At 36.5% G+C, this 23,610-nt stretch overlaps 1 protein-coding gene across 8 annotated transcripts in view; it reads left to right on the top strand.

The window, feature by feature from the left end:
• The window catches only part of LOC124611756 (diacylglycerol kinase theta), a 713,198-nt gene that overhangs the window by 610,930 nt on the left and 78,658 nt on the right, over positions 1-23,610 (top strand). For all 8 annotated transcript variants that reach the window (XM_047140277.1, XM_047140271.1, XM_047140276.1 and 5 more), the window contains one exon: positions 9,430-9,559. In XM_047140277.1, the coding sequence (XP_046996233.1) occupies positions 9,430-9,559 (130 nt within the window). The remainder of the gene's footprint in view (positions 1-9,429; positions 9,560-23,610) is intronic.

Raw genomic sequence — 23,610 nt, 5'->3', positions numbered from 1 at the left:
GAAACGACTGATGGAGTCGCTGTCACCGGACGCGCAAGGAGGACATGATGATGATTTCTAAACACACTAGGCATCTTGTAATTTCACTGTTGAAAGGTCATTAATATGCACAAGAAAAAGTAAGGGTCCTATGATAGAACTTTATGTGACACCACATGAATTAATTAAAACTTGTATGATGACTGATAGTGTAACATAGGACTATTTCCTATTGACGTCATTTGTTTCCTGATAAAGAGATATGGTTTGACCCATTTTGTGGCATTTCCTCTTACTCCATTACATTCGAATTTACTTCAAAAGACATTGTGGTTCATACAAACACGTTTGACAGACCATGTAATGTACCAGTTACCAGTAATTTATGCTCTAAAAAATTAAATGGACCCTCCTTAAATAGTCTTTTCTATATTAGAACCCTTTAGAAAACTGAACTATTTTTTTGTTAATACATAATATGTTATTCATTATTTGGTTTTGAAGCTCTAGTAGTATTTGCCGACAAAAATTACTGGATTACAGGTCTGCGTATTATGGAAACAACTATGTGCCCAAACTTGTTTCAGTACCTTTGTGACATAATTAATCTCTTATTCATTTCTTAATTTTTTTCTACTTTGCTGGGTTCCATAGGATCCTCTTAATATTACTGCATATCAGTGGCCTGTCATAGTTAAACTGTGACAAGCTACCAATATACAGTAATGCAAAGAGAATCCTACAAAACCCAATGAGATTGAAAAATTAAGAACTGAATAAAAGAGCCTACAGATGATGGCGCAAAGGTGCTGAAAAATGTTTGGGCATATATGAGAAACAGTTGTTTGCATAATAGAAGGTCTTGGAATCCAGTAATTATATTACTTCTATTCAGATGCTTACGAACCTTCTTGTACGTAGCTTTTTCAAAAATTTTTGCAAATACTGAGAAAGGAGAAATTTGATAGACATTTCATGGTATTTCTTTCTGTCCTTTCTAATACTGAAGGTAATGTCAGCATATTTCAGCCAATTGGGAAATGTTGGTGTGATAATTTACTGATTACATAAATATTGTAATATATTATTAAACACAGGAGAATACTCTTGGATTTTCCATTGTTTGATTTTACTTGGTATTTTATTATAGCCACTAGATTATTATTTTTTGTTTTAAAGATTTATGAAGAACACTGCTTCTTCTCGTGTTACTGAAGTTTTTTTGTAATATTTGGTCTTAGGGAATCCATGGCAGCCAGTAACATTTTTCCATTAAAAGTTCTAAAATGCTTGTTAAAAAGTGTTGCATACTGCACACACCTGTCAGCAACATAACATTTACTCTTAAGCTATCTCGTCTCCTTCATATTTCTGTCTCTGCCAGTCTGCTCCTTTGCTATATTCTGTATTTTAATACTTCCTTCCTTTTTTTTGCCTGATGTGGCTGCCTTTTTCTTGTAATGCATTTGCTTCAATCTCAGTATTGCTATCTTCAGTACTTGGCAATATTCCTTGTAATGAGCTGGAACATCAGCATTGGAGCTATTTCTGCTGAGGGACAGATACAGTTCCTGTTTTGTCTTTACAAGATTTGTTTCTTCCTTGAGTAATCCATGACAGTTTTATAGACTTCGGTCTGATCTGGGTTACTTTTGGATGGGAAAACAATTTTATAAAAGGTAAGTATTTCATTAATTAGTATGTTGTATTTCTTATCCATGTCATCAGCCCTTTATATATCGTTGTAGTTTATGCCTTTGAGAAGTTTCCAAAAATATTCCATTTTTGACATACTTACTATTCTCCTGATCCCTGATTTAATAACTTTTGTAGTCTGATCAATATCAACATTACACATAAGGAACTGCTTGTCAAAGCCTTATTAGACTTCATTGGCTGTTGGTTTTGTAATATAATATTCTTTGTCAGACCTTGCTATAAAGATTTATATTTTTGAGTAATTAGCTGCCCTAGATGGAAAACTTACAGTAGAAAATAAGTTGAATGGGAATGTTTCTGAGTGGAATAAATTCTTATTGGAACAGTTTTTTAAGAAGATCTAAATTCAAACCACTAACAACCACTATTTTTAGTTTTTTGCTTGCAAATATGCCAATAGAGCTTAAATATGATTTTATGAGCTGATTAAAATTTTCTACAAGTGCCCATTATGCACTTACTGTTATAAAGGATTATGAACCATGGACCTGGCTGTTGGTGGGGAGGCTTGCGTGCCTCAGCAATACAGATAGCCGTACCGTAGGTGCAACCACAATGGAGGGGTATTTGTTGAGAGGCCAGACAAACGTGTGGTTCCTGAAGAGGGGAAGCAGCCTTTTCAGTAGTTGCAGGGGCAACAGTCTGGATGGTTGACTGATCTGGCCTTGTGACACTAACCACAATGGCCTTGCTGAGATGGTATTGCAAACGGCTGAAAGCAAGGGGAAACTACAGCCTTAATTTTTCCCGAGGGCATTCAGCTTTACTGTATGGTTAAATGATGATGGTGTCCTCTTGGGTAAAATATTCCAGAGGTAAAATAGTCCCCCATTTGGATCTCCGGGCAGGGACTACTTAAGAGGACGTCGTTATTGGGAGAAAGAAAACTGGCGCTCTACGGGTCAGAGCATGGAATGTCAGATCCCTTAATCGGGCAGGTAGATTAGAAAATTTAAAAAGGGAAATGGATAGGTTAAGTTAGATATAGTGGGAATTAGTGAAGTTCGGTGGCGGGAGGAACAAGACTTTTGGTCAGGTGAATACAGGGTTATAAATACAAAATCAAATAGGGATAATGCAGGAGTAGGTGTAATAACGAATAAAAAAAATAGGAGTGCGGGTAAGCTACTACAAACAGCATAGTGAACGCATTATTGCGGCCAAGATAGACATGAAGCCCATGACTACTACAATAGTACAAGTTTATATGCCAACTAGCTCTACAGATGACGAAGAATGATGAGATAAAAGAAATTAGTTCAGTTAGTGAAGGGAGACGAAAATTTAATAGTCATGGGTGACTGGAATTCGATACCAGGAAAAGGAAGAGAAGGAAATGTAGTAGGTGAATATGGATTGGAGGAAAGAAATGAAAGAGGAAGCCGCCAGGTAGAATTTTGCACAGAGCATAACTTAATCATAGCTAACACTTGGTTCAAGTCATGAAAGAAGGTTGTAAACATGGAAGAAGCCTGGAGATACTAGAAGGTATCAGATAGATTATATAATAGTAAGACAGAGATTTAGGAACCAGGTTTTAAATTGTAACACATTTCCAGGGGCAGGTGTGGACTCTGACTACAATCTGTTGGTTATGAACTGTAGATTAAAACTGAAGAAACTGCGAAAAGGTGGGAATTTAAGGAGATGGGACCTGGATAAACTGACTAAACCAGAGGTTGTACAGAGTTTCAGGGAGAGCATAAGGGAGCAATTGACAGGAATGGGAGAAAGAAATACAGTAGAAGAAGAATGGGTAGCTCTGAGGGATGAAGTTGTGAAGGCAGCAGAGGATCAAGTAGGTAAAAACACAAGGGCAAATAGAAATCCTTGGGTAACAGAAGAAATATTGAATTTAATTGATGAAAGGAGAAAATATAAAAATTCAGTAAATGAAGCAGGCAAAAAGGAATACAAGCGTCTCAAAAATGAGATCGACAGGAAGTGCAAAATGGCTAAGCGGGGACGGCTAGAGGGCAAGTGTAAGGATGTAGAGGCTTATCTCACTAGGGATAAGATAGATACTGCCTACAAGAAAATTAAAGAGACCTTTGGAGAAAAGAGAACCACCTGTATGAATATCAAGAGCTCAGATGGAAACCCAGTTCTAAGCAAAGAAGGGAAAGCAGAAAGGTGGAAGGAGTATGTAGAGGATCTATACAAGGCCACTGTACTTGAGGACAATATTATGGAATTGGATGAGGATGTAGATGAAGATGAAATGGGAGATACGACATTGTGTGAAGAGTTTGACAGAGCACTGAAAGACCTAAGTCGAAAGAAGGTCCCGGGAGTAGACAACATTCCAATAGAACTACTGATAGCCTTGGGAGAGCCAGTCTTGACAAAACTCTACCATCTGGTGAGCAAGATGTATGAGACAGGCAAAATACCCTCAGACTTCAAGAAGAATATAATAATTCCAATCCCAAAGACAGCAAAGGACTTGGAAGAGCAGTTGAACAGAATGGACATCATCTTGAAATGAGGATATTAGATGAACATCAACAAAAACTAAACGAGGATAATGAAATGTAGTCGAATTAAGTCAAGTGATGCTGAGGGAATTAGATTAGGAAATGAGGCACTTAAAGCAGTAAAGGAGTTTTTCTATTTGGGGAGCAAAATATCTGATGATGGTCGAAGGAGAGAGGATATAAACTATAGGCTGGCAATGGCAAGGAAAGTGTTTCAGAAGAAGAGAAATTTGTTAACATCGAATATGGATTTAAGTGTCAGGAAGTCGTTTCTGAAAGTATTTGTATGGAGTATAGCCATGTATTGAAGTGAAACATGGACGATAAATAGTTTCGAAATGTGCTGCTACAGAAGACTGCTGAAGATTAGATGGGTAGATCACATAACTAATGAGTTGGTATCGAATAGAATCGGGGAGAAGAGGAGTTTGTGGCACAACTTGACTAGAAGGAGGGATCGGTTGGTAGGTCATGTTCTGAAGCATCAAGGGATCACCAATTTAGTATTGGAGGACAGTGTGGAGGGTAAAAATCATAGAGGGAGACCAAAAGATGAATACACTAAGCAGATTCATAATGATGTAGGTTGCAGTAGGCACTCGGAGATGAAGAAGCTTGCAGAGGATAGAGTAGCATGGAGAGCTGCATCAAACCAGTCTCAGGACTGAAGACCACAACACCAACATGGAATTCTTATCTGCCAGGGTAGCTGAGAACGCTACTGCGCTGCTTCCTGGACTCGGCTGGCCCCAGATTAAACCTGCCCGGCAGATTAATGATGAGGGCTGGTATGCCGGACAGCCTGGATGTAGTTTTTAGGCGGTTTTCCATGTCCTGCTTGGTGAATATTGGGCTGGTCCCCATGTTCCGCCTTAGTTATATGACTCACAGACATTTATACACGTTCACACTATTTCATGACTCACACTAGACGCAGATAGCTGGGTGATTCAGGGTGGCAGCAGGAAGGGCATCCGACCACCCTCTGCAACTAACATTACCAAATCCGTAATGGCCCTGAGCACTATGCGACTTAACTTCTGAGGTCATCAGTCACCTAGAACTTAGAACTAATTAAACCTAACTAACCTAAGGACATCACACACATCCATGCCCGAGGCAGGATTCGAACCTGCGACCGTAGCGTAATGACAAGGCCGACTCTGCATTGGTGAGGGACAAGGCCCAAAGAAAGAAAGAAAGAAAGTTACAAAATTCTTCTTCTGTTGCCCATGCTTACATATGTTGCTCCAAGCAAAATTTGTTGTTGTCTAAGTTCTTAGTTGTATGACAGTTCTTGATGAATGTGGCAACTCGTCTTTCTCCATTTCTCCTCCGTAACAATTATGTACCTGTGGCCACATGATGATCAGGCAGATTATGTCAGCTGTTTTGATGTCTCTAATTCATTGTTGCAAATAAGTAGTTCATTAATTTTACTCTTCATTCCTTGAATACCCTTAGCAGTAAGAACAGGTGGCATTTTATACTGATTAAATATAAATGAGTGGACATAAAATTTCTGATGATTGTCACAAATTTTCAACTAACAGTTGTTTTTATGGATGCAGTATATTAAAATTATGCTGTTTCATTTCTTTCTCAAATTGAATGTTGATCAGTTGCACACCCAAAAACTTGGAACTTTTTACACTGTGTGTGTGTGTGTGTGTGTGTGTGTGTGTGTGTTTGTGTGTGTGTGTGGGACGGTGGGTGGGTGGGTGCATGTGTACATACATGCATGCATATGTGTGCAGGTGTGTTTATTGATACACTACATTAATTGGTGAGGTATGTTTCATTATACAAAACTGAACGAGCTGTCCTTTTTCAGTGTTTAAAACTAATGTATTTGTGCAAATCTAAGTAATAACTTTGATCCAAACAACCATCTACTATTTTTCTTGTTGGTGTTTCTTTGCTCAGTTTATAGATCAATAAAAGGTATTAACTCAGCCTCAGAATTCATAATTTATAGTATAACATTTGAGTGAATTTATCTATTAACATAGAGAAAGAACGATAATAAGTCTATGATCAAATCTTGTGGAATGCACACTTTGATTTATCCCCATGAAGATGATGTGACATCCCTGTTTAGGTCCATATCAAAGCCTGGGGAACACCCATTCTGATTTCTCCCCCTGAAAATGATGTGGCATCCCAATCTGTATTATTCAAACATCGTAGTGTAACTTTCTGCATATTGTGTCTTTAATAGTAGCTATGTTAGGCAGTCCTTTTGAATCCCAAGCTGTAATTGATGCAAGATCTGTGCGTATCTTAATAAACTGAATAATATCTGCCGTAACTTTACTAGAATGTGTAAAAGGTTTTGGAACTGATATTGGAAATTATATTCTTGTGAGCAATCTCTGAAATATTCTCATGTTCTTTTGTGATTTTGAAATCACTCTTATGATATGAAATTAATGATTTTGGTGCAGACATGGCGTGGTAAATACTTGTCCTTCCTTGTCATTATTTTATCACTATCCTGTCTCAGTATGAGACATAACCTGTAATAACTCCTCCACATCTTGAATTAAAATCAGAACTTATCATTTGTTAAGCCACTCTTAATATTTTTGGACATTTTCAGTAGCATTGATTTGTAAACAAATGTATTATTTTCAATTGGTAATTTTTTGAGCGAATGAAACATCATTGTTTGCTTTTAAATGAATTTTGTGAGGTAACAGACCAATTCCAGCAAGCTGTTTGCACGTTTTTGCAACAAAGCTGTAGTGATTATTAGTGAGCATAAGATTAATTAAGATGTTGGGGGAAATATCACTAGTCCAGGAAATGCTCACAGTAGATGACTACATGCATATGCAGGAGAAGGTTACTTTAAATATAATAAGTGACATAAGTGATGGGTGTGGAATATGGACAGATTTCAGACAGTCCAGAAAGCTGTTAGTGTGTTTAGTTCATGTATGAATGATGGTTACCATCAAAATCATTGTACTCTACACAAGGAGCCAAAGTCAGTATAAAAATTATGTCACTGTCTTCAGTCATCATTGTATTTTTCACAACACAATGGGCACTCATATTTGTTATTAACAGCAAATTACCAGTGCAAAGTAAATATATTGGGAAGTGAGTGAGAATTCAAACCTCATGGAAAGCTACCTGTCAAGCACAATAAAGCTTTTAATATTACAAAAAAATCTATTGTGTTTCCAATCACACTATTCAGACTGATTTTATTTCTGAGAGTAAATCATTAATAGGTGTGCATGCCTCTTCTAATGTAACCATGAAAGAGAGCAGTGTGTCTAGCTTTCCTGTAGCGTATATTGTGTGTGTGTGTGTGTGTGTGTGTGTGTGTGATGTCATCATTTAATTGTGTATTTGTTGTGACCTCTGTGCTTTTTTTGTAAATGTTCTTAGCTTGAATGAACGTGATGCTATGTAACAAAATTCAGATAGAAACATATGATTTGTTCTGGTATGCTACTATATCTTGCATGAAAATACCTGTGTGTCTGTTTATATAATTATTTGCTATGAAGATATTAGTGACAATTGTAATGTAAAACTCAATTCTTGCATTATATTTATTGTATCGGGCATAATAGTTTTGATTTTTAAATTTGAGAAACATTTTAGAAGTCATGCACACATTTACATCTATCATTGGCATTTGATTTCCACTTTTCTGTTTTGGCTTTATTTGCTTTTGTTCTCAAGCATGTATGCTAATTATTTTCCCAACAAAAACTGGAGTTTCACTCCAAGTTCATATTTAATTTTTTAAAGGTTCAGAAACTTTTGATTGTTGAACAAACAAAACTTGGGAATGATACATTAGCTTTCAAATTTGGATGATGGGGTTAACTCAATGACAGCCTCAGCATTAAATATCCCAAAAGATCCCGGCAGTGTAAAATGGTACTGGAAAACAATAATGAAGGAAATTGACACAGGTGATCAAAACTCTTTCTTCACAAGCATTCTCAAATCTCTTAATTTCTAATATGACCCTCAGAATTTAAAGTTTCTTTGTTGAGTTTTTGTTTGCAAGTCTCAGCAAAATCTAATTGGAAAAAATGTTATGAGCTATCATGTTTTTTATCATTGTAGAACGTATTTTGCTAATAGCAGTATTATGAAAACTTCATACTGTGTCAAAGAAATTAAAAATGGGAACATAAGTGTATTTTAAAAGTTTTAAAAATGGCAATGTCTACATATGACATAATGGGCAATATATCATGTTTGTTTGAATGCAAATGATGTTCTCATGATAAATTGCAGTAAAGACATCTACCTTGTAGCACGTACTACTCACTTTTGCCCCAGTTATGACATTGGCATATCTTGACATGGACTCCACAAGCCACCAAAGCATTTGTGTCATAATCCTGATTCATATAGATTGATCAAGACCTGGATTGAAGGTGCACACATCTTGTTCATTGGTATCCAAGATGTACTCAATAGGACTGATGCTGGTGACCTGTCATACCACAGAAGCACACTTGTGTCCATGGGGTGTTCCACTTGTGGGTTGTTGTAGATGAATTAAAGAGTGCACCTGATTGGAGATTAGGTTTCTGTAATGTTGCCAGTGAGAGATATTGGCAAATATATCAGGGCCTCTATATCACTCAGTGGAAACATTCCCCACATGCCCCATTTACAAATAGAATGTAAAGCCTCTTGTAGTTTCAGTGCATATCACTCCAGGCAGCCATGTTGCAAGTACCCAAACAGCGACTGATGTATCCATTGAGGGTGCTTGCATTCATACCCCATAGTGAGGATGTGTTTCACTATGGCCAGGCTACCGCTGATAAATTGTTGTTTTCCAGTATTAAACTGGTTAGGGATTTGCTGTACTGAGAACAATCTACTGTTACAATCCATGATAGTTGATTTTGACTCTCATCATCAATGTATTATTCATTTAATCGTGAGTGTATACTAATACAAATTGATGTAGTTGTTTTTCTGTTTGTTAAAATGAAGTTTGACGCATAATTTACATTTACCAACAGTGTTTTATGTTTGAATATTTATTATCCATTGAAAGCCAAATGTTGGTTGTTTATCAATCTCTTTAGACTGTATGAGTGTTAAAATTGAAAATTGTTAGTATCTTGCTTCCAGCAAAGAAATTCTCATTATTAAGGACTTTTTGTGCAAACATATTTACATATTATATATTATTTTTATATGTAAATCAATGTCATATTTTTTTATTATTTCAGTAATGAATTTTTTATGGTGATCTTTGCAGCTGGATCCACAAGTGAAGACAACACGCAAATTTTCGTGATGAATAACTATTTTGGTATTGGAATTGATGCTGATCTCTGCCTTGATTTCCACAATGCTCGAGAGGAGAACCCCAATAAGTTTAACAGCAGGTAATAAAAGAACTGATTATGTTAAAAGTCAAGTTTAATGTGGACAGTTCTTTTAATTACTTAGTGATAGTTAATTTTTTGTATAATAGTTAATTTTTGTATATCAGTTTGCTGTTGCTTGAGAAGTGGCATAAAAGCCATGTGTTAGTTCATCTGGCAAAAGGAGATAGAGGACTGGAGGTAACAATACCATTCAAGATTACAGTAGGAAAAACTTGTGACCCGGATCCCAAGAAATCCTACTGCTTAGTTGTAAAATAGTTGTTTTTCCTTCATTCCTCTCCTTATTATATTGTTGGCTGAAGGAAGTACTTTGTAAAACTTATGTTGGTGTCATCCACTGTCTGTAAGAAACCAGAAAGAACTAAGTGAAACCACTGTCAAATAAAGGTAGAAGATTATTTTGAAATTAGTGCACTGCAGCATATTCAGGCACAAACAAAAGAGACATCAGAGCCAAGGGCATCATCAGGATTACCCCAGGGAAATGTGATAGGACAGCTCTTGTTCTTATATACATAAACAGTCTCATGGCTAGGGAGAACAACAAGTTGCAACTGTTTGCTGTAGTATATGGGAAAGTGTCTTTGTTGATTAACATTAGGAGGCTATAGGATGACTCAGGCAGAATTGCTGTGAGGTAAATGAATGGCATCTTGCTCTAAATGTTTGAAAATGTAAGTTAGTGCAGATGAATAGGAGAAAAGTCCTGTGATGTTTGTCTTTAGCTTCTTGACACAATCACTTTGGTGTATGTATTATGTTGCAAAGCAATATGAAATGGAACAATCACATAAAGGTTGCGAGTAAGAAAGGTGAATGGTCAACTTTTGTCTCCTGGAAGAATTCTAGGAAAGTATTGCTCATCTATAGAGGCTACTGCATTTAGAGCACTAGTGCGACCCATTCTTGAATTCTGCTCGAGTGTTTTGAATCCTTAGCAGGAAGGCATCAAAGTTGTTCTTAAGTGTGTTTGCTACTGAAGCTTGCTCCATTATTACTGGTTACATCAGACTGCTTGGAACGAACATAATACATTTTTCAATTTCTGCACCCTTTTTCCTTGCTATGCCCCAACACACATGAATTTTGTGCACACAGTATATGTTTAAAAATTTGCAGAAATCTGATGTAGCATGTCATGATTCCAAAGCCCAATTTAGGTACTTCTCAAAGTATTAGTACTGACTAACAATATTATGAGAAGGAAAGTTTCTACTCACCATATAGTGGAGATGTTCAGTCGCAGATAGGCACAACAAAAAGACTCTCACAATTTTTGTTGTGCCTATCTGCAACTCAGCATCTCCGGTATATGGTGAGTAGCAACTTTCCTTCTCATAATATTGTTACATTCCATCCTGGATTTTCCATTGTTGGTACTGACTGCCAGACGTACTGTCGTTAGGCTCCAGCTTAAAGACTTATTTTCACAGTTCTCCTGTATGCTTTTTGATAAGTACGTGATTAAAATCTTCATAAATGCTAAATTTATATTGCATTTTCTAATACCCACAAATCAACTCTATCTTGTATAGAACTACCAATGAACTAAACTATTCTTCATCATTTGCACTGCATGAAAGTATTTGATGGAATAATTATACATGGCGTAGAAACAGAATTTGACTAAAAGTATAGGGCAGAAAGAAAGCATCAAATGAAGGGTTTGCAGCTTGTGGTCTAGTGGCTGGCATTGGTGCCTCTCGATCATGGGGTACCAGGTTCAATTCCTGGCTGGCTTGGGGATTTTCTGTGCCTGGGGACTGGGTGTTTGTGTTGTCCTCATCATTTCATCATCATTTGTGACAGTGGATAGATAGGATTGTGTAAAAAATTGGACTGTGTAAGAAATTGGGACTTTGTACGGGGGCTGATGACCCCGCAGTTGAGCACCCCACAACCAAACATCATAATCATCATCATCAAGAAATAAAGGAATTTGAGTGTAGGAATTAGGTATTGCAGTTGCATATTTATGGCGCTACATGTATCAATATCAACTCTGGCTGTGTAACGGTCTTGATGTCTGAAACTTGTTAGTGTTTTCCAGATGTAAAAAAAAAAAAAAAAAAAAAACAGCACTCTCCTCACTATTGCTAGGTGGGACTGATTTTCAATGCAAATCATTTGTTTTAAATATCATTTCATCACACTGAGTAGGTACAGTGGTCTGACCAGAGTAGGTACCAATGAATGAGTGAGTGTTGTGAAGCAGCAGCATGGAGTATAACTTCATGTGGAATATGCATAGTGACATGCACTTGGCATGTGGTGCTACTCATGGCAATGGAATGATGGCTCATAGGATTTATCTGTACTTTACCCACATCGCAAGCTGTCTCAGGAAAATATCTAGGGTCAAGGAAAACTTCGTTAATTTTTCTTTTGTCCATCTTAGTTGCATGACTGTACAGTTAATTATTGCAGTGGTTACTGGTTTGAGGCTGACCCACACATTCTCAAACTACACACTTTGTTCTTAACTGTACCAGGTGTCATTTGGCTATAACAGTAAACACATAGGCTGTCTTATCAATGAGAATATTTGTTACTCACAGCTTGAATTTCTTGTAGAAAGCTGTTCATGCCTTTTGGCATCATCTTGTGTGACTAGTTGTGGTGAAGAACAACATGTGTGGTTTCAGAATGGGTGAGTCGGCCTGAAACCAGTAAACACTGCAGCAAATAATTTCATTTTCATGCAACTGAGGTGGATAAAATAAAAATTTATCAAATTTTACTCACTACTTCACAGTTGCAGATTTGCCTTCCTGAAGCACCATGCCTCAAAGCAACAAACTTTTGTGTCAGTTGACAGACACATGAGAGAGAAGACAAATTCCTTATAGGATAATAAGAATGATACAGGCACGAGTCACACAGTGTTTACAGTTGAGTTTGACTAAGTTGTGTTACACCACATAGATCAAGAACCAGTGACAAGTACCAGTTGAATCACTCATGAACTTGGTGTGGTCTGGCATCGTGTCTGAAGCGTCATTCATGAGATTGGTCCACATCCTTCCCAGTGACCAAAGGTAGAAGCTGTAGGTCTGGATGACTTCCTTATGCGTCTGGAATTTGTTGACTGATACATACAACAAGTAAAATGACAGTCACATTTTTCTGAACGTGTGTTGTTTACGGATGAAGCTTGCTTTACCTGTGAAGGCATTTTCAATACACTTGACAGCCACATTTTGGCACTACAGAATCCTCATGCAACATATATCCATTGTCATTGAGAGCAATTCACTGTAACTATATAGACGGATGTTGTGAATGACTCACACATTGGCCCCTATGTTATATGTCAAAGGTTGAATGCTCACAGCTTCCATGTTTTTGAAACAAATATTGCTTGCACTAGAGGAGGATGTACCACTTGGAGATAGGCAGAATGCAGAACATTTGGTTGTAACATAATGACACAACTCCACATTTTCCACATGCTGTCCAAGGTCACCTAGACAGGAAATTTGCTGACAGATGGATTGGATGCGGTGACCTCCATGTTCACCCATTGGATTTTCTCCTGTGGGGCACCATGAGAGACAATGTGTATGCAAAATCAGTTGAGGATGAACAGAACTTCTTGGCTCATATTATGGCAGCAGCAGAAGTTATTGGGAAAACTCATGATGTATTTCAGAAAACACACTAATCCCTGCATCGTCGCTATATTCTATGCCAGCATGAAAATGTGGTAAGTTAGAATATTTACTGTGACACATTCATGATGATTAAGTGGTTGCAAGTCTGTGTACAGGAGCATACTCGATTTTCATTTACTTTGACCTTTTTAGGACATGTTGTTACATTACATTACACATTACATTAATGCTTGTTCTATAGATCTTGAACACAAAATTTCATAATGATGGGGAATGTGTCAGTTTGACAAAAGTTTTCTTTACACACCTTTTTTTCAGTTACTTCATATCTGAAAATCCATCTATTGAGTAGAAGGAGTTGTCATTCAGACAATCTTCTAATTGGTTTTTAAATGTTGGTTGGCTCTCTGCCAGACTTTTACTGCTATTTGGCCAATGACCAAAGAGTTTTGTGACAGCATAATTCACTCCTTTCTGTGCCAAAGTCAGATTTAACCCAGAATAGTGAAGATCATCCTTTCTTCTAGTGTTGTAGCTATGCACTTCACTATTATTTTTAAATTGGGATGGGTTATTAATAATAAATTTCATAAGTGAATATATGTGTTGCGAAGGTACTATGAATATCCCAAGTTCCTTACATAAATGTCTGCAGGGTAATCTTGGGTGGACTCTAGCTGTTATTAGCTGTTCCTTAAATAAATGTCTGCAGGGTAATCTTGGGTGGGCTCTAGCTGTTATTCTGATTACATGCTTTTGTGCAATGAATAATTTTTCTCTTAATGATGAATTATCCCAAAATATGATGTCATATGAAAACATTGAATGAAAACAGACATAATGGGCTAAATTACTGATGTGTTTTATCACCAAAATTAGGCAATAACTGTAATAGCGTAAGTAGCTGAACCTAACTATTTCAGCAGATCATCAATGTGTTTTTTCCAATTCAATTTCCCATCAGCGCACACACCCATAAATTTTGAATATTCAGTCTTAGCAAAAGACTTCTGTTCAATGTTTATATTTATCAATGGTGTTATGCTATTTACTGTACAGAATTGTACATGCTGTATTTTCTCAATATTTAATGAGAGTCCATTTGCAGAGAACCACTTAATAATAATCTCAAAGTCATTATTTACAATTTTTTCAGCTGATTCTTGTTTGTTGGGTGTGATTACTATATATTAAGAACACTAAGGGACCCAAGACTGAAGCCTGTGGTACATCATTCTTGATGCCTCCCCAGTTAGAGAACTCTGATAATTTTTACAGACTATCTGTGCTGATAATTTTCAACTTCTGCATTCTTCCATTTAAATACGAATTAAACCATTTGTGCGCTGTACCACTGGTACCACAATACTTAAGTTTATCTAGAAGAATTTCATGATTCACACAGTCAAAAGCCTTTGAGAGATCACAAAATATCCCGGTGGGTGATGTTTGGTTATTCAAAGCATTTAATATTTGATCAGTGATATTTGATCAGTGAAAGTATATGTCTGTTGAACAGCCTTTCTGAAAACCAAATTGATATTTTTTTAATACTTCATTTTTACAAATAGTGATGCTACTCTTGAATACTTTATTTTTTCAAGAGTTTTGGATAAAGCTGTCAGAAGTGAGATTGGGCAGTAGTTGTTAGCATCAACCTACCCCCTTTGTTATGCAATGATTTAACAATAGCATATTTCAATCTATCTGGAAAAATGTCCTGTTTCAGTGAGCTACTTCACATGTGGTGGAGAATCCTACTTATCTTTTGGGAACAAGCTTCTAGTATGCCGTTGGAAATGCCATGAATTCCATGTGAGCTTTTATCTTTGTGTGAATTTATTATTTTCGTAATTTCAGTAAAAGAGGTGGATTGAATTTCGGTTGAATTTCTGTTTCATCAAATTGCCTCTTGCATATACTGCCTTTCATTTTCTGATGTATAGTTGGATCCTATTTTCTCTACAACACTTAAAAAATGTTTTCTTCTGACTTTTTGTTAACAAACTTTTCATTGAGTTTGATAGAAATACAGTGTTTCTGTGCTGTCGGTTGTCCTGTTTACCTTTTAACAATATTCCAAATTGTGTTAATTTTACTATCAGATGTGCTAATTTCAGACATAATGCACATATTTGTGGACTTTTTAATTACTTTTCTTAATACAATGCAGTAGTTTTTATAATGTTCCCCTGTTTCTCGATCATTACTCCTCCTAGCTATAGGGTACATTTCTCTTTTCTGTTTATAAGATATTTTTATCCCTTCAGTAAGCCACGGCTTTTTAGTGGTTTCATACAATTATGTTTCACTGTTTTCTTAGGGAAACTGTTTTCAAATATAGTCACAAAGGTATCATGAAGTAGGTTAAATTTTAAATTAGCATCAGGTTCCCTGTACACCTCATCCCAGTCTGACTGTTGCAAGCATTCCCTAAAATTTTCAATTGTTAAATCGTTAATTGAACGCACTATTTTGGAGGACTGTTTTGCATTACTGTGTGGAGCTGTCATGTACTGAAACTAGCTGTGCATCATGAACAGACAGATCATTCTTAACAGGAAAATTTTTTGTTTGATTAAATTTATCATGGTGTATAAAAACATTATCTATCAGTGCCCTGCTTTCCTGTTACCACCCAAATAGGAAAATTAATAACTGACATCAAATTGAAAAAACTAATGTCAGGCTTTCTATCAGACTCTTTCAGAAAATCTACATTGAAATCCCCACAAACAATAATTTGCTTCCCTCTGTCTGACAGATAGCATGACAAAGAATCCAAGTTTTTCAAAAATAGTTGAAAATTTCCCAATGGGCCTCACTTGCACATGCTTCTATATGTTGGTCTACACAAAACTTTTTAGTTTCTAAATTTTTCACACTATGACAGATTTTAACACATATGGCAACTCCTCCTCTCTCCATAGTGTCTACATTTACATGTGCTGCAAGCCTATATCCACCTACATTTATCTTTTACATATCTGTGACTATATGATGTTCAGACAGGCATAGTACATCTATTCCACCCTCAGTTTCTAAAGCTCCTAAACAAACAAGAAGCTCTTGTACTTGTAACACGAAACATGGACACGTGATTATTTTTATTTCGAAAAAAGTGCTGTATGGCACGTTACCTAAGTATGATAGACATGTTTATGATGCTTTAAGTTTTTCTTGTTCTCATTGTAGTACAAACATTTTGTTTATTTATACATTTTCTGTGAATTACTTTTCATGTAGTGCCAAGAGTATGTAACTGAGACCCCTAGTTGCTGTTCTCAAATTCCTTCATTTGTTGCTGTTTTCTGCCCTACACTTGTGGACAAATTGTTTCTTGACATTCTATAAAATTAGCCATCAGATAAATATCATTTGTACCTGGCACATTTTTTTTTTTTTTTTTTTTTTTTTTTTTTTTTTTTTTTTTTTTTTTCCGTATGTAGTTTAATGTCTGTGAAGTCTTTAAAAACAGATCTTTAATTATCCTGCACTCTTTACTGTGTCACGTCCACATGCTTTAAAAATTTTCACTATTCACAGCAGTGTTTCCATGCTAGGGTTACTTTTTGATTCCATAACTGGGTTTAAGGCAAAGAACTATTTCAGCCATGTTCGGAGCACATTTACATCCTGAATGGAAGTTCCTAGAAGTTGTTTGATAGAGAGCAGAAAAGGCAAAAATCTGAGGCTGCAGGATCAGGTGAATAACATGGGTGCGAAATTACTTCCCAACCCAACTCCTGCATAGTGCTATTTGTCTGTCTTGCAGAAAGCAGGTGGGCATTATCATGGAGTAGTAGCACTTCATGCAATCTTCCTGGTCACTTTGTTGGATTGTATCCACAAAACCTCTCAGTTGTTGACAACAAATGTCAGCAGTGATGGTTACATCTCAGGGAAGCAACTCGTAGTATGCTACACTGTCGCTGTTCCACCAGATACATAACACTATCTTTTGTGGATGTGTCCAGGTCTTTGTACAGGGAGTTGCTGCTTCGTATGGGCCCAACCATTCCTTTCTTTTCTATATGTTAGCGCAAAGACACCATTTCTTCTCATCAGTAATGATAAATGATATGAATCGTTGATGCTGTTCATGAGTTAATCGATGATGAGCAAGCAGAGAAGCACATATGGCCACCTGCTGATTTTTGAAATTTTGGCTTAGAGCATGCGGTACCCATACACTCAATTTTTGAACCTTTCCCATTGTATGCAAATGTTGCATGATGGTGGAATGATTACAGTTCATCACATTTGCCAGTTCTCAAGGACACTCACATGGATCATTGTGGATTAATGCATTTAAATGATCTTGATCAAATCTCGAAGATCTTCCTGAATGTGGAGAACCACTGATGTCAAAAAAATCAGAAAACTATTTTCTTACTGTGCTCTGTCCAGTGGCATTATCCCCATACATGGTGCAAATGTTTCTGGTGGCCTTCACTGCTGTCATGCCTCTGCTGAACTCAAATAGAAGAATATGTCGGAAATGTTCTAATTTCTCCACTTGGCACTCCATTTTCTAACGTCCACAGGCCCACCCATTATCTCCAAATGACAAAATGACAATATGTAAACTTAAATAGCAACAGTGAACTAAAAAAAAATGACAGTCGATAAATAAACCCATAGCAACCATAATACCAACATGCAAAACAAAACTGCTACAAACTTATGCAGCAATCTAATATATCCAAATTTAATAAATATTTAGTACACACAGATAGAATTTGTGAAAAGCGCATAATTTATGGAAATGTAAATTACATATAGAATGTTATTACATTTTTCTACACATTCACTGCATACTGTGATCACACATCACACTACATTATATCACTATCACCATCACACACACTGTTGATGAATATGACCCATCTTATCTCAGGCCAGATGCAGGGGTTTGCATTATTTATTGGAGCCTGATGAAATGAATATGCACCCCAATGGAGATAGAGAAAGCATACTAATGAGAATGTAGTTACAGAGCACATTTAATGTAGGTAGACACAAATAGGGACAACCATTTTCACTCAGCCTTTTCAATTGAAATAAACGGTCTGTTCTGCATTTAAGATCAGTATTGGTCTTCCGAAATTGACAGGTGCATAAGGATAACAGCCACAATAGAAAGAAATGAAAACAATAAAATCTGTAAAGCCCAGCTTGGTGTAACAATTTAATGTAAATACAGTGAGGTACATATACAATTATTTACTTATTCCGCCAATTTTTGTGACGTTGTTGATAATGCTAGTGGTGCTTGGTATTGTCTGGTGGTGCTTGGTATTGTGGGTCTATGGGTGAACATGATGTGTGATTATTGCTTTTGAGGTTGAAGTAATCTGTAGATGAATGTTCTTGTGGAAACATGTTTGGGAAAGGAAATGGAATGAATTGGAATGAAGCTGTTGGAAATGAAGAAGAGGAGTCTTTACATTAAGATCAAAAGATGTATTTTGTTAAAACCAGAAGGGATGGGAGATATGATGGACAGATAAGGAGAGGTGATTATTGTTTCATTTGGATGGAACATGAAGAAATGTACATTTTGGGGATGTGATGGTTGTAAGTGCAGCAGAGTATGATCGATAAAACAGTTGGGTTATTGGTGTCAAACTTGTGGTAAGTGTTGTAGATTTGAAGGAGTTTATTGTAGCAGAAATTAATAAGATGGCACAGGATTTGTGAAGCAGAAGCAGAGTGCAAGGTCTTATGGGTTTCAAAGCGAGTGACAGAAAATTAATAGAACAGAAATCCCGGGAGTATTGGCATAGGAGGGGATAGGTCATATATAGATTTTAGAGGTGTGGAGGTATGCAGTCCACATGATCAGTTGGTTAGTGGTTTTGGTAGATTTAGTTCAGATTCAGATTCTTTATTAGCTGTTGATTAATGTAGTAGAATTGGCTTTACATTGATATACAACAGCAGTCAATATATTACCTATTGTAATGAGCTCTCTGTTGTTTGGTTAATAGATAAACTTTATGTTTTAGTATGTGGTTGAGTGTTAGAGGTATTTTAAACAATGGAAGCTCCAGGTTGGAATGCCAACAATGTAGAGAAAAGATAGATTGCCACTTACCATCAAGATGGCATGTTAAGTTTGAGACAAGCACAATTAAAAGACACTTACTGATTAGCATTTGGCCACAGTCTTCATCCGAAAAACAAAGAGAAACATACAGGCATTCATTGAAACAAGCAAGCACATCTCATGCACACATGGCCATCATCTCCCGCAGCTTAGACCAGAATGTTCGAGGAATAAGGTGTAATCAAACTCGGGGCCATTAGAGAATGCACAAGTGTCAGATAGATAGGATGCAATGTGGTTAGTTTTGCTTAAGTTATCAGACAAAGGGTGAATATTGTGCAAGAATACATAACAGGCAGTTGGGGTGTTTTCCAGTGAAGCAGTGGAAGACATTCCAGTACTAAGAGGAATCTGTGTTGAAACTGGTGCCTCATTGTACCTGCCTCACTTGCAGGTCTGCAGAAAGAAGTAGTAAATCATCAGAACATTTGGTATCATGCTCTCATACCAAAGTACAAATGTTTGTTAATGTGTTCACTGCAGCTGGTGTGGTGGCACATAGCACTTGGTTCAGAAGTGGTGGAAATTTGTCCCAAACACAATCTTGGTGGGTCACTTCACAAATGCTGTTAAATGTTTAAAGCAGAAGAATGATGGAAGTGGCTGCCACACAGTATGTCGGAAATCTGAGATGCCCTGTCAACAACTGACCAATGACTAAATTGCAGCGTACGACACATTTTGTAGCCCTGAATATAAACTCACATCCTAAGCTGACCACAACCTCATGATGTGCACTGTATCCAAGGAAACAGCAGTCAACAATCTGCAGCAGAACTGAGACCATGATCACTTTGTTCACAGTGATTAAAGCTAACCTCTGTGAGCAAACTCAAGACAGAAAAAATTCAATTTCAATACCAAAAAGCAAACTTCAGTTCTTCACTGTCATTCTTTACCTGTAACTGTCGTTACACTGGCTACAGGTACACACTTGGCTGCAGCTTATAGACAACACAGGCATATTTAAAAAAATAATAAAAAAATACTAAATGATAGGAAGAAAAGTAAGAGCAAATAAAAACATCAATTCAATGATGAAAATGATGCAGCAAAGACTTAGAAATAAAAAAAAATACATTTAAACCAATTAATTGAATGAAAATAATAGTAAAACACTTTTTATCAAATTTATAAGTAAAACAAATTCACAACCTTTGATGAGATTTGAACCTATGACTTTCTACAAATCAGCTTTATATGTTTCTCATTGTCTGCACCAGAACACTGGATTAAGTAATTATATTTAGGATTGTAGGGACCCAGTCGCAATGATGAATTGCAGCCATCAAAAATTCAGCTTTACGCAGTGAGGTGTAAAGCTTATCTAATGGAAGCCAGTGTCTGTGATTATGATAACTGTGTAAGTGATGCTCAATCACATCATTTATGGAAGTACCTAACAGTGTTTGGTTAGTGTTGTGCATGAATGTGTGTAATGAACTGACCAATTGTTGTGGCAGTTTGGCAAAGGTGAAAGATTCAGGTGTGATGTTGAGCACTTTGATTTGAGGAAACTAGCTCCAGCTTGTGAAGTGTCAACCGTAAAGTAATTTTCATCGGACTGTAGGATACTGTAGGGGATAAGCTGTTGGAGAGAGAGAGAGAGGGGGGGGGGGGGGGAGGTACTCCCTATGACTTCCTCTTCTATACAGATCATATGTATTCTATTTATATTACTACTGTGTCCTAAACTTCAACAGCTTATTACACATGCTCACACTAGCTGACAAACCCAGCATTGCCCGGATATTCATTTTGGCTATTTCCTGTTAGGAAACAAAAAATGAACTGTGGTTGTAATGCAGTATCAAAAAATCTCATTTCTATGTGTCTGTGATAACACCTTTGAAATTATCAAACAGTTTTAGTCCTCTGGTCATAGCTGCTTTGCGAGTACAAAGTGTGATTCTGTAAAGCCTCTGTGGCAACACCTCTCCATGGCTATATACATGGCTGTTCTTTTCACCTACATAATTTCCATTTCACAGTTGAAAGCTGCCAAAAGTGCTGCCAGATGTCAGGGATTTCCTTAAATTGATTTGACACTAAGAGTGTCTTAGTAGCAAAGAATAAAAGTATTAAAACTTCATGCATGGTGCGGCATATTTTTCATGTATCTCAGTGTTTATGATGTCTTATCTCTTGAACTATGTGTCATACAATGACATATTTGTGTAGGTACATTTACTGACATATGTGGCTACAGTCTGTAAAATATGTTGCAAATAGAGCAAGTAGCATAGAAGTAATAAATTTAAACGTGATACACAACGCAGCAGTTTTCCATGCATCTCATTGTTTGTGGTATCATATCTCCTGAAGTGAGGTACCATGACATAATTTTGTAGGTGCATTTAGCAGCATATGTGGATTCCGAGTAAAGATAGTATCACAGAAGTAATAAATTTAAATGTCATGCATGTTGTGGCAGTTTTTCACGCATCTTATTGTTTCTGATGTAATATCTCCTGAACTATGATAGGTAGGTCGTTGTTACCCCCTCAGCGATTGTTACCTGATGTTAAGGAATATGTGTAACAACTTTGGTTGTAATTGGTATAGCAGTTTGGGAGGAGATTTGGAACATACACATATACATAAATCCATTTTTATAATGTGTATGGCCACATACCTATAATTCACCAGCATATCCCACACTCTCACAATCCCTCCGATCTAAACCTCCACTAACCTGTTTCCCACTGCATTACCTTATCTTTTTCCATCTTTCTTCTGTCCACAACACTGACAAGATGGCTGCGAGTGTAGAAATGTGTGATTGTAACTGGAGAAATAGTTATAGTTAGGTGGTTAAAAAGGGAGTTTTTGAGAATTGTAACACTGAAATAACAATGCTAAAAGAATGAATTGCAAGCTTACAATTCATAGTCATTGCTTTAAGAAGCATATTGGTTCACTCAAGAAAGAAAATTGGGATCTACGATCAAAGCCAACACCAAGTGAAGTGATGCCAGTCAAAAGTACTAAATCATCCAAGTGGATAAAAGTGTCATATAAAGATAGTTTTCCAACTTCAAAAAGAGCAACAAACTCTGCTAAAACTGTTAAATTTTTCAATAAAAACAAATATCATGCTTTGCAGACAAGTGACTGTGATATCGACTCTCCAAATGATCATGAACTAGTAAAAATCAGTGAGCTGAAAATGAATAGTGGGTTTGCAAAAAATGTCAACAACAAACACAAATTATCAAGGAAAAAGGGTAATGTACTATTGCTAACACAGAGTCTCTGCAGAAATCTATCCAGCATGAAAGTTCGCGTCATAGTGGTGACTAGTGTAGTGAAACCAGTGGCGGGATGTAAAAATGTTGTAGACGCTAACTCTCATATGAAATTAATGCAGGAAAATGACTTTATCATCTGTACAATGGGATCAAACGATATGGCAAAAAATGAAGCAGATGTTTGCGTGAAAACACTACTGAATTTTTTACAAGCTAACAGATGCAGAAACATGGTGGTTGTCATACTGCCTCATAGGCATGATCTAATTTATAGTTCATGTCTAAACTAAGAAATTTGGAAAACAAACATTAAAATAAGGTAACTGTGTTCACAGTACGCTAAGTGCGATGTACTGGATATAATCAGGCTGCATCGAAATCTGCACACGAAGCATGGAATGCATTTGCACTATGAAGGGAAAAGATTTGTTTGTGACTGTGTTAGTGAAATAATGAAAGAAAAACTTCTAAGGAATAGAACAATCTGTCAGCTCCCTGTACATCCTTCCAACAACAGCAAGGAAAACAAAATGAACAAGAAAGAAGAACGAAAATACAACACCACTGACGATCCTAATTTAAACTAAAGGTATGTGATGCTGTAAATATGACTCCCAATCATCAAATCGTGAATATGATCAATCTAAAATTTATTGTGGTAATGTGCAGTCCCTGTGTAATAAGATTGATGAAATTAACATACTGTTAACAGATGAACTTATAAGATATCTCGTGCATTTCCGAACACTGGCTTAACACAGAATTAATCCAGAATACAAAGATAAACAAATTCATTTTGGCTTCTTACTACTGCAGAAAAAATAGCAAGCCAGATTTTAGTGACCATCTTGCTCAAATATTAAGCTTAAAAATAAAAGGCAGTATTAGTAACAACATGTCTTTAAGAACCTCACGTAGAAGTTATAATCAGGATAATGTAAACTACTTCAACAGCTTATTACAGAAAGAAAAATGGTCAGAATTGTAAAAAATGAACAATATAATGGAAAAATTCAATACTTTCATTGATACTTATTTCTTTCAAATTGCATTTCCACTGAAAACTGTAAC

Source organism: Schistocerca americana, chromosome 1 (assembly GCF_021461395.2).
Source record: "Schistocerca americana isolate TAMUIC-IGC-003095 chromosome 1, iqSchAmer2.1, whole genome shotgun sequence".
Classification (NCBI taxonomy): domain Eukaryota; kingdom Metazoa; phylum Arthropoda; class Insecta; order Orthoptera; family Acrididae; genus Schistocerca; species Schistocerca americana.
Note: the sequence above shows the minus strand (reverse complement) of the source record. Positions and strands in the feature narration are given on the sequence as shown.